The 11,932-nt window shown below is 43.1% G+C and overlaps 1 protein-coding gene across 5 annotated transcripts in view; it reads right to left on the minus strand.

Annotated features, from left to right (window-relative positions):
* Positions 1–9,170: 9,170 nt before the first annotated feature.
* Positions 9,171–11,932, minus strand: part of LOC116463729 (zinc finger MYND domain-containing protein 12-like) — a 33,396-nt gene continuing 30,634 nt past the window's right edge. For 4 of the 5 annotated variants that reach the window (XM_058434821.1, XM_058434820.1, XM_032146971.2 and 1 more), the window contains one exon: positions 10,087–10,532. In XM_058434821.1, coding sequence (XP_058290804.1) covers positions 10,410–10,532 — 123 coding nt within the window. In that variant the 3' untranslated portion in view covers positions 10,087–10,409. Of the gene's footprint in view, positions 9,385–10,086; positions 10,533–11,932 lie in introns of those variants that run through there. The other variant, XR_009212127.1, reaches the window with a different exon arrangement.

Here is an 11,932-nt window from a genome sequence, read left to right on the forward strand (position 1 = left end):
GCTAGACTGCAGCCCTCCCTCCTCACACCACAGGGCTGAATGTGAAAACTTTCTTCTTTTAAGCCTTTCCATTTCCTTCTCCAGGTACAGTTCCTGTGCCAATATGCACCATCTCAAGCCTTGTGCTGGCATTCCAACCTGGTTTGGTAATTTTGCTGTGAGGTTCATGTTCTCTGGGGCTCCAGGGCAACACTAAGAAAGTCGCTTATGAGCCCCATTTGAGACCATGGAAATAGCATTTTGGAGACCAGTCTAGTCCCCCATTTTATAAATAGGGAATCTTAGTTCCAGAGGCCATGGTCACTTGCCAGTCAATAGCAAGGCTGGACTCAGGCAATCTGATTCCTCATCCACTTTGGCATACTGCCGGAGGAAGCTCCGTCCCTCCTTGGAATCTAGCACGTGCTCCCATCCTGGGCCTACCCTCCACCTCCTCCGCTTCTGATGAGCCTCTGTTCTGGATCAACACGGTGTTGATGTGCCAGCTGTCAAGGGTTCAGCACTTGGATGGCTTCTAGGTGAGAGCGCCAAAGGCATGTATATTTCCATGATGCAAGCTGGCTCATGGCCTGCACCGTCTTTAGACCAGCCAAGACCATTTAACTCTACCCAGCCAAGACCATTTAACTCTGCCCCACACTTTCAGGAAGAAAGCCCATGCCAAGCTAACTGAAAGCTTATTTGGCTCCAATTCGGCTGATGTTCCCTCACTGCGGAATGTCCTGGAACCCAAGGGTTTGCAGCTCCTAAACCTATTGCATTAGGCACACCCAAGAAGAAATCCTGTTTGATGCACATGCTCCAGTTTCAATCAGCAACAAGGTCAAAAGTTTCCCCCCACTTTCTGTTCCACAGGGCGTCCCCCTTGCAGCCAGACATTAGGCACAGATTCATCCCTATTGTAACCCAAATGTCAGCTGAGGGCTCCCTGCCTCTTGACATCCAGAGAGGTCTGATAACTGGGCTCTGTTTCTGAACCTCTAGATTTCTGTGATTTCTCAGACTTATATTTTTTAGCCACTGCTGACTCCACACTTCTGCTACCTCATTTTAAATAGCGTCTTATCCCTGCAATGCATCAGCTGAGACATGAAGCTCAGTTCCCTCGCCCATTTCCACATAGCAAAATTCAAGCAAGTGAGTGTGTGTGCCTGCGTGTGTCTCAGTGACGTAGGAAGGAATGGCAGATGCTACAACAGTGCAGACTCGGCACCCCATTTATAGAATGTTCTTTTTATATACTATGGAGGAATCTCCACTCACCTTCCACTCCACATGGTCCCTGTCTCTTGTCCTTGGGACAGAGCAGATCCATTTGTATTCTCACATACAACCGGATGGATAGCCATTCCTTTTCTTAATTTGATTCCTGCCAACACCCTTACCGTCATGACTTCACATTTTACCATGGGTGGCTTATTAAAAGCATTTTCCTGGACAAAGACCGTACCCTCCTCAAGGGGAATTCGACCCACCTCTTAAGATGATGCATTTTTTATTTCCACTACACAAGCCAGGCATCTCAATGACCATATTCAGCACTCGTTGTCAGGGGCACACCCTGTGGAAGGCAGCGTGGGCTAATGTGAATGGTACTAGTCTGAGTCTGATCCAGTTCAAATCCAGGTAACTTAAAGCTTGTGTGACCCAGGGATGCTTTACTTCAACTTGTTAAACCTTAATTTTGCCACCTATAAATGTGATAAATAAACAAACTTGAATGTGTCGCACTTAACCACATGCCTGGCTTTCCATAAGTTCCTTTCCTCTTGCTTCCCCCACTGTGAGCAACACAAGCATCGCCTTCTTGAGATCATGGCTCAGTGCCAAGGGATAAAAGCTGGCAGACAGCAGCTTTACAGCTGGGAAAAAGAGCTGCTGGGGGCAGGGCTGGCAGCAGCTCAAGCATGCTGTGGTTCAGGCTAATGACTGGAAGGTCCCATCCATCCTTTAGATTTTATGACGCTATGTGCAAGATCTAGCGAACGTATTTGGCTAAGAAAAATCCTGGAGGAGAGACTGCCTCAGACAACTGGGAGGCTGGAAAGCCGACCTGGAAAGCATCCTGACCTTGGATGATTTAGCACCTGGGTTTTTTGGCGCTTCCTGTATTAGGTTTGCTGGCTTCGCATCAAATGGAAGGAGGTGGTGCCAGGGACGTGAATTAAACCTGTCAAATGGAGGGTGAGGGGAGTGCAGAAGGCTGGGGGGAGGAGGGGCTGTGTGGGGAACTCTGATAGTCTGACAGCACCATCTGGACTTGGCAGGGATGACAGCCCTGAGATCAGATGGAACTAACCAATAAAGCCGCTAAAATTCTGCTGTCCTGGGCCTATCCGGAGTGGGACTCCCATAATCTCCTATTTAGAAGGAACACTGATCTGTAAGGGGAGAGCTGGGGCCCTTATCCATTCTACAGAGCTAATAAAGGTCACTGTGGAGGCAGGACTAGGCAGATGCCCTGTTTGCTTAGTCCCACCTTGAGGTCCCGAGTTCCAGTGGTGTGCTGAAGTGGTTTGCACTGGCCCATGAGAGTGGATTGTTCAATTTTCAGGAATTTTGTAAGCTGGTTGGTAAACACAGCCACAGTGACCATTAGAGATTATATTAACCTACAATTAAGTAAAGTATGTTAAAAACAGTAATAAATACTCAAAACTCATCACTTCCTAATTATTTTACTATTATCTATGTTCTTGAGGATACTGACATCTATTGTATTGGTATGGTGTGCTACCATATAATGGCGTGCCATTGCACATCTCTTCCCAACCTGACCATTCAGTGACATCACATCGGTAGCTGGAGAACTGGCCCTATTGAGAGTACTTACACCACAGAGATTGGCAAACACTCTATATCAAGACCCCCCCTCCCCAAGAGCTGGTTGTTAAACACTTGTCAGCACACCACTGCTGCTGGGTGACAAAGAGAAGAAATTGATACACATGAGCACTGAAACATCTTAGTTCCAGGAAGGTAGCATTTGTGTTGTATTTCGCAGAAGCAAGTGTCCTAGTGTAATGTGCACAAGTGGCATGAAGTTTAACACCTAAAAGACTGCTTCTCTGCTTGTTCTGTGTAACTTCTGTGGTTTTAACACTTGAGAAAGATGTTTACTTTGCTACTAAACTTATTGGAGTGTTTGTGAAGTTCACTGTCACCTGTGGGCAGTAGTTCAGCTAAATTCCCTCCAGGAAAGTGGACTGTAGTTTTTCCTGCCTAACTGGCAAAATGAAAATGTGCTGAAAAGAATACATCTTAACTAGGCACCAAAATAGCTCATTTCCAAGTGGTTTATATAGCAATAACAGTGTTAACTTCTCCAACAGAGAAGAAATCATTTATAAATGATTGTTTTGCTGTTTTTGCTTTTTATTAAAATTATTACTATGGAACAGAATGCTTTGTTTGCCTTTGTCCCCAAAATTCTGTGCCTTTTGGTGGTTCTTGTAAGAATCACATGCTGAATCTACATTTTATTATTTTCATATCATAAAATGAGGAAAAGGCTTCACAGAAGAAACTTTACCCTATTCACTTGCACACCAGCTGCATTCTGAAAAACTATAATTTTCCTTTCAAACGCAGACTGCCGTCTGAATTGTAATACTGCCAGCTCTCAACTGTCAAGATGATGGAGGAAAATACTAATGCAGATGGCGTGAGCTTGTCACGGGCCTGCTCAGCGTGCTCTCCTGGGCTGACATTTGAATTAAGATTCAAATAGCAAGTGAGAGCTGAAAGCTGTTTAAAATGGCTGTGTGGTGCAGTAAGGGGTCTCGGGATTGAAAGAATCTGTGTACTCACCAGAAGAACTCTGACAGGTCAGGCAGGGCCCTCAGGACTTGTGTTTGCCTGACATTTCAAGAGGCTTCCTGGGAGAAGCAGTGATAAGACCCTGGGGGACTAACAGTCAAAACAAGGCTCAAGACCCTTGAACTAAGGCTATTCCCCAGCTTCTGAGGGTCAGGGAGTCCAAACTGAGGTCAGAGCATCAGAGGGATAGTGCCTGATTGCTGCAGCCGAGGGTGATTTGGGGTATGACATTATGTACCATTCATATTGTCCTTGAACCCAAACACTGGGGAATGTGGCCTATGTTTCTTTCTTCTTCTCTTACATGAAAATCGTCAAACTACACAAAAGTGGAGAGAATAGTAAACTCCCCAGAAAAGGACGTTTCCATTTGCCTTTACCACATATAAAAAGATTAGCAATAATCCCTTGATACCATCTAATTCCCAGTGCATATTCAAATTCCCCCATTGTCTCAAAGAGAACTGCATTTAGCTCCATGGTAGACCAGCATATTTGGTGGGAAAGGTAGTACTTTGGAAAGGTTGCTGATGGCTTCCCTACCCTCTTGACAGTGGCTCTGGCAGAAACCATGGTGCAGGGGCACAGGTGGAGAGATGTTCAGGCTGGCTGCCAATGCCTTTCCAAGTTGTGGGATCTTGGGATTTCCTCTCCTCGAAGAATAAGCCTGTGATATTTCCCCTTCTACTTCCCAGAGTCACATGGTGTCCCTCTAGGACTCTCCCAGCTTCATGCTGCTGGCACCCACTTGTCTATCACGCTGGTATCCGCTGCTTTTCCTGCAGCTGCTGCTTTCACTAATGGCACTTCTTAAATCTGGTGAGAGGCTTCTCTCAAAAATGATCGCTCTTCCACTAACCTTAGGTCTACTGTACTCTCGGTGAATCACAGCTCTTTAGAGCTCCCCAAGGGCCTAAGCATCTTTTGTTAGAAAATTCTGGCTGAAATTCTCATGAGATGGGTCAGGGAACCTTGGAGTGGCAGCACTTGTGTCACATCTAAAGGCACTCCTCTGACTAAAGAGAAGTGGCAGCTGAGCACACTGCCTGCCCAGGGATTTTCTTCTGCTCTAAAGAACATTATTAAGACAATTGATCTGTACTGTATTGCCTGATAGTATCATATCAATGTCAATTTCCTCATTTTGTGATTGTTCTAATAAGAATACGTAAGAATGTGTCCTTGTTTTTAGAAAATACACATTAAATATCAAGGGATAGAGGGACATCATGTCTGCAATTTACTTTCAAATGGCTCAGAAAATAATGGGTTTCTAGAGAGAGAAAATAAAGCAAATGTGGTAAGACGTTAACATTTGGGAGATCTGGGCGAAAGGTATTATAGGAATTCTTTGCGTGAGTAGGCTGAATAAGTCTGAAATTACCTCAGCCTCCTGTGCTGGGTTCACCTCTTCTCCATTAAATGTTTCCTCCGGCGTTTCCTTAGGCTTTCTTCTATTCCTTAGCTGCGGGTTTCATCCCTACATGATCTCCATTGGCTTGGTATTAATTACCATGTACGTGATACTTTCAAATTTATCTCTGAACCCAGGCTTCTTTTCTTTTCTTTTTCTTTTTTTTTTGTTTGTTTTTTTGAGACAGAGTCTAACTCTGTTGCCCAGGCTGGAGTGCAGTGGCATAATCTCAGCTCACTGCAGCCTCCACCTCCAAGGTTCAAGCAATTCTCCTGCCTCAGCCCCCCAAGTAGCTGGGACTACAGGCGCCCGCCATGATGCCCGGCTAATTTTTTTGTATTTTTAGTAGAAACAGGGTTTCACCGTGTTAGCCAGGATGGTCTCGATCTCCTGACCTCATGATCCACCCGCCTCAGCCTCCCAAAGTGCTGGGATTACAGGCGTGAGCCACTGCGTCCGGCCAAGTAAACCACATTTTGTAGAGCTGTTCACAACTGAGATGATTTCCTGCATCAATAAATCATATATAAAAATGAAATACATTTTCATTGAAGAGTAAAAAAAAATTAGGGCAAAATAACATTTTCGAATTAATGAAAGAAAGAAAATCTGAGAATTTTCCATCTTTAGGCCCTCACTATAGGAAATACTGAAATATTTATCAGTAATGTGAGCCGAGATGGAAGATGTGAAAAGAAGGAACATGATGACTTTACAAAATAATTATGACATGAGTTTAAGGTATATTTGAAATAGATAATAAGAAGGTATAAGTTAGCGGGAGGTAAATATAGTTAAAAGATTCTAAAGACCTTCTATTGTCAGGGATGAGGGTTTCCCAAATGACTTTAAATTTTGATACGTAAGGAACAAATGCTTGGATTTCTGGGGCAATCACTAAAAGAACAGAAACACAGAATATAAACTACAACCTCGCAGAGTGGAAGAAATGGAAGGAGAAAAAATATGTAATCAATCCAAAAGAAAGAAAAGGAAAAAATAGAACATGCAGAACAAATAGAAGGCATAAAATAAGATCATAGATTTAAACTCCAACAACTTTTAAAAACCCGAATCATTTAGTGTGTAAACAAAATGTAAATGGACTAAATGATTCTTTAAGAATGACAGATATAAAAACATCTAATCATATTATTTTTACAAGAGATGCATCACAAACATTATGAGCTGGGCCCAGCGGTGCCTGCCCCAATTCCACTACCCAGGGGGCTGGGGCAGAAGGATCTCTTGACCCCAGGAGTTCAAATCCAGCCTGCAAAACATAGTGAGAACCCCTCTAAGGATATAGATTGTTTGGTAGTATAGGAGACATATAGATTGTTTGGAAGAAATATCAAGAGTTTCAGTCAGAGTTTAGTCAGGAAAACAGAAACCTCCCTAGGCATTTTGAATAAAGAAGTTTATTTAATACAGAGAATTAGAGGCATACACAATCTTTGAAGTAGCTGGGAGATCAAGATCAGGGGGCAAAGGGCAGCAAGCTGCTTCCACAGGAAATCTGCATCCAGGAAAACAACAGTGGATGACTCGCAGGAAGGTAAATGGTTGCTCCTTACGCAGCTTCCAAATTTTGAGCAGTTGGCCCTCATTGACAGAATGTTATCCATAAAAGGAGAGGGATACTGAGAACTATAGCTCTAAGCTTCCCCTTAGAAGCAGAGGTAAATGATGAAGGGAATGGTGATGATGCCTAGCTGATAACAAGCAATCCAGCCCCAAAGGAAGTGAATGCAGCTACATTAATATGAGACCAAAATAAACTCTAAGGCCCAAAACGTTATTAGAGATAAACAGAATCACACTTCATAATACAAAAAAATTCCATTCACTAGGAAATATAATATTTAAATGTGTAGACACCCAATAACAAAGCCTCAAAAAACATAAAGCAAAAACAGGCCAGGCGCAGTGGCTCACGCCTGTAATCCCAGCACTTTGGGAAGCCGAGGCAGGTGGATCACGAGGTCAGGCATTCAAGACCAGCCTGGCCAAGATAGTCTCTACTAAAAATACAAAAATTAGCCGAGCATGGTGGCACATACCTGTAATCCCAGCTACTTGGGAGGCTGAGGCAGGAGAATCACTTGAACCCAGGTGGCAGAGGTTGCAGTGAGCCAAGATCGCACCACTCCACTCTAGGCTGGGCGATAGAGTGAGACTCTAAAAAAAAAAAAAAAATATATATATATATATATATATAATACATATATATACACACACACATATATATTATATATGTGTATATATATAAAGCAAAAACTAACAGGGCTACAAGGAGAAATAGATAAATCCACAATGTTAGTGGACAGATTTTATACCTTTCTTAGAAATGAACAAAAAGTCAGCAAAAATATGCAAGAATTGAAAATATGAATAAACTTGACTTAAGGGGCACTGCTCCCAATAACTTCATTATTTTCTAGCACACACAGAACACTTAAAATATTGACCACATTCTATAAAGAACATTTCTAAAAATCAAAATTATATACAGTATGTTCTAGGACCTCAATAAAGCTAGAAATCAATAGCAAAGAGGTTGTTTTAGGACTTCTCTTTTGGAAATTAAGAGTCATATTTCTAAGTGACTCATGAGTCATAAAAAATAAGAAACATTTAGAAAAATAAAATACTGCATTTTAAAAATATATGGGATCAGCTAAAGCAGTATATACAGTAAAATTTATAGCCTTAAATGCATATGTTAGAAAAGAAGAAAAACTGAAAATTAAATTACTAAGTGTGAAAAAAAAGCAGAAAATTATGGTCTACAGCCAAGAAGTAAATCAGTCAATAGAAACAATAAATTGGCTGGGCGTGGTGGCTCACACCTGTAATCCCAGCACTTTGGGAGACCGAGGCGAGCAGATCACGAGGTCAGGAGATCAAGACCATCCTGGCTAACACGGTGAAACCCCATCTCTGCTAAAAAAAAATACCAAAAATTAGCCGGGTGTGGTGGTGGGTGCCTGTAGTCCCAGCTACTCAGGAGGCTGAGGCAGGAGAATGGCGTGAACCTGGGAGGCGGAGCTTGCAGTGAGCCGAGATCACGCCACTGCACTCCAGCCTGGGCGACAGAGCGAGACTGCATCTCAAAAATAAATAAATAAATAAATAAAAATAAAAATAAAAAATAGAAACAATAAATTTAAACAATAACTTTATAAATTTATTCAATGCAGAAGCGTTAATGAACAGGAATTCAGGGAGGATAAGACAGGAGTAAGAAGGCAGAAAGAGGCCAAGGAATAAAGAACAGAGTGAGAGTCTAGTAAAACGGACTTTTTAGAATGTTTTTAGAATAGGTAAGTTCTAATATTTTCTTTTAAATTATCTGCTGAAGAGTTGTTGATCCTCCTCCTTAACCCTCCAGTCTTCATTAAGAGTCTATTTGAAAGAGCTGACTCATATTTGGGGTTACGGGTTAAGAGATAAGAAGAAGGGGCTCTGTCTTTAAAGAGAAGAAGAAAGTGCTACACAATGTTGACTGGAGAATGAGAATTCATCTGAGGCTGAAAATTAGATCAAGAGATGGCTGAAAGACAAGTAAGCCCCTGGGACTTCATAGCCATCATGGAGAAGCATAAGAATGCCCAGAAGTGGCCGGGCGCGGTGGCTCACACTTGTAATCCCAGCACTTTGGGAGGCCGAGGCGGGCGGATCACGAGGTCAGGAGATCGAGACCACGGTGAAACCCCGTCTCTACTAAAAATACAAAAAATTAGCCAGGCGTGGTGGCGGGCGCCTGTAGTCCCAGCTACTCGGAGAGGCTGAGGCAGGAGAATGGCGTGAACCCGGGAGGCGGAGCTTGCAGTGAGTCGAGATTGCGCCACTGCACTCCAGCCTGGGCGACAGAGCGAGACTCCGTCTCAAAAAAAAAAAAAAAGAATGCCCAGAAGTATGGAAGGAGGGGGCATGGGAGCGGGGGGGGTGGTGGGGGTGGTTTCCAGCTGATTTTACCTGAAGGGGAAGGGTGACCCATCTGACTTATTTTTATTATATGTGTCTGAGTGAATTAATTTACAGTGAGGAACATAAAACTCTCTGACAGGTTCTTGACCTGCATATCTTCTCCCTGGGTGCAGATCTACTCACGAAGCAAAATGCTGCTTGGCAAGTCTGGAGAGGAACTAAAGGAGAAAAAAAAGGATACGCTAAATTACCAGAGTCATCAAGATGGGATGAGCTGATACAGCTGTGGCCACATCTGGGCCATTTTACAATAGTAATGGATGAGGCTATGGGGAGATCAAGGTCACAAACTAATGATGTGAGAGAGCTGGAATTTGAGCTCAGGCATGTCTGAGTCCAAGGCTCACCCTCTGTCCTCTCCCTCACAGGGGATCTTTCAGAGTGCCTCTCCCCTAGACTGTGTAGATGGCCCACGTCTGCTTCAAATTATTGTCTGAGATAAGAAAGACACCACCCTGGAATGGCATCTCAGTCAATCCATACTGAAGCTCCTTGACAGGCCCAGGGGCCTACTCTGGCACAGAAAGACCTTATGTCTCATTTATGCCTGTATTTTGCTATTTGTTTTCTATGTGTCTCATGTCCTTTTTGTTCCTCTATCTCACCTTTTCTTTAAGTGGATATTTTCTAGCATACCATTGTAATCCCTTTGTTGATTTTTAACTATTTTTAGAGTTATTTTCTTAGTGATTGCTCTATTATAATGGGTACTTTATCACAGTCTACCTCAGATTAACGCTAAGTTAATTCCAGCATAGAATTAAGAACAGAGAAACTTTGTTCCAATATAGCGTTATTCCCTACCCCCTCCTTTACCCCTCCTTTAGCAAAAGTGTATGAAACATGCATCGTTGGGAGACTTCTGGGAAATGACAAACTATTTGTAGTTTAATTACAAATACCGTATTAGTGATCTGACTACATATTACTCAGTCATACAAAGTCACGATAAATCAAGTACAAAGGTCATGACAAACACAGTTTTTAGTGATTTCTATGCCTAAAGCTTTATATTCCCTTAATATGCTGTGTAAGAAAAAAATAACAGCTATGTGTGCAATTCCAGGGGAAGAGGGTGGAAACTTCGGCAGTCTACAGTACCTCAAAGCAGTTGTGCAAGGCTGGAATATATTAGATCTTCAGTAGCCCCTGGAATAACCCTTGATGCAGAGCTCATGGGTCACTAAGTAATGGGATGGTCTTCAGTTGAAATGAGACTCAGTAACTCTTGAATGGTGCTTTGCTCATGGACATCAAGCTGCTGTTCTTTGGCTAGACTGAGGGCCCTCATGCCATATTCCTGTGCCTGAAATAGAATTGCAGTGACAAAAGGAAGTTGTCACAGGAAAGCACAACACTGGGAAGCCCCATCTGTGCTCAACTCCAGAAACATGATAGAGAACTCACCACCTTTTCACACCACCCACTGAGCTCTTGTTGATAAACCTGTAAACACACTGGGCCCTTACAGCTAGCCACATGTGCGCTGGGAGGGGCAGCAGGGCACCAGAAAAAAACCCCCCCTGACTTGACGAACTAAGTACAAACTAAGTATACCTTCTTAACAAAGTGAGATCTTTGTAGGACCTTAATCAGGCCCTAGAGGCCATCACTGGAAGGCATAGAGGTGACAGGTGACACAAGTAAATTACTACATCCTAAGATGTAGGACCTTAATCAGGCCATACAAAGACGGCCCTAGAGGCCATCACGGAAGACATAGAGGTGACAGGTGACACAAGTAAATTACTACTCTGGGGTGGTCCTGGGGACCATGTGGCCCAGAGTTTTGACTTGGAAAGAGGCTCTCCTTTCTTCCTCCCTTCTTCTCTTCCTTCCTTCCTTCCTTCCTATAAATTGTTATTGAATGGTTACCATGTTCCAGGTCCTGTGAGTATAGGCAGAAATTCCTATTCTCATGGAACTTATAGTGTAGTAGGGGAGAAAGACAATAAAGAAGACAAATAAGTAAAACACGATAATCTCTTAAATAGGGATAAGTGCTAAGGAAAAAAATAAAGCATGAAAGGGGATAGGAAGCATTAGAGGTAGTAGTGGGCGTCTGCAGTTTTAGACAGGGAGAGCAGGGAACGCTTCACTGAAAAGAAAACAGCTGAGTCAAGTGAAGGCCTGAAGGAAGTGAGGTGCCAGTCTTGATGGATAGATAGATGTGTCCCTTTTGTCTAAGGCCTCTTGTAGATCAACACGCCCTGGGGTAATGACTTCCTTGAGTATACAGTGGAAAATTGGACATTGCACCATAGAAATGAGGTTTTGTCCAATGTAAATTTGAAAGTTCAGTGGAAATATTTTCCTATTCCTCACCTATTCCTACCCCTATCCCAGACAGGGTTAGTGCCCTGTGCACTGTGCTCCCACAGTGCTCTGGGCTTCACTGTCACACTCTATTATAACCTATGAGCTCCTCCAGGCCTAGTATACTGCAGGTGCTTAGTAAAAGTTAGCTGAAGAAAGAAGAGAAGGAGGAGGGAGGAAAGGAGTCTTAAATTTTCCCATTTCACCCACACAAAAAGGCCTCCCTCCAACCACCCTCCTCTCTCTCCCCCTGTCTTCTTCTTCTTCTTTTCTTTCTTCTTCTTCTTTTCTTTCTTCCTCTTCCTCTTCTTCTTCTTCTTCTTCTTCTTCTTCTTCTCCTCCTCCTCCTCCTCCTCCTCCTCCTCCTCCTCCTCCTCCTCCTCTTCTTCT

Source organism: Hylobates moloch, unplaced genomic scaffold (assembly GCF_009828535.3).
Source record: "Hylobates moloch isolate HMO894 unplaced genomic scaffold, HMol_V3 SCAFFOLD_55, whole genome shotgun sequence".
In the NCBI taxonomy this organism is placed as follows: domain Eukaryota; kingdom Metazoa; phylum Chordata; class Mammalia; order Primates; family Hylobatidae; genus Hylobates; species Hylobates moloch.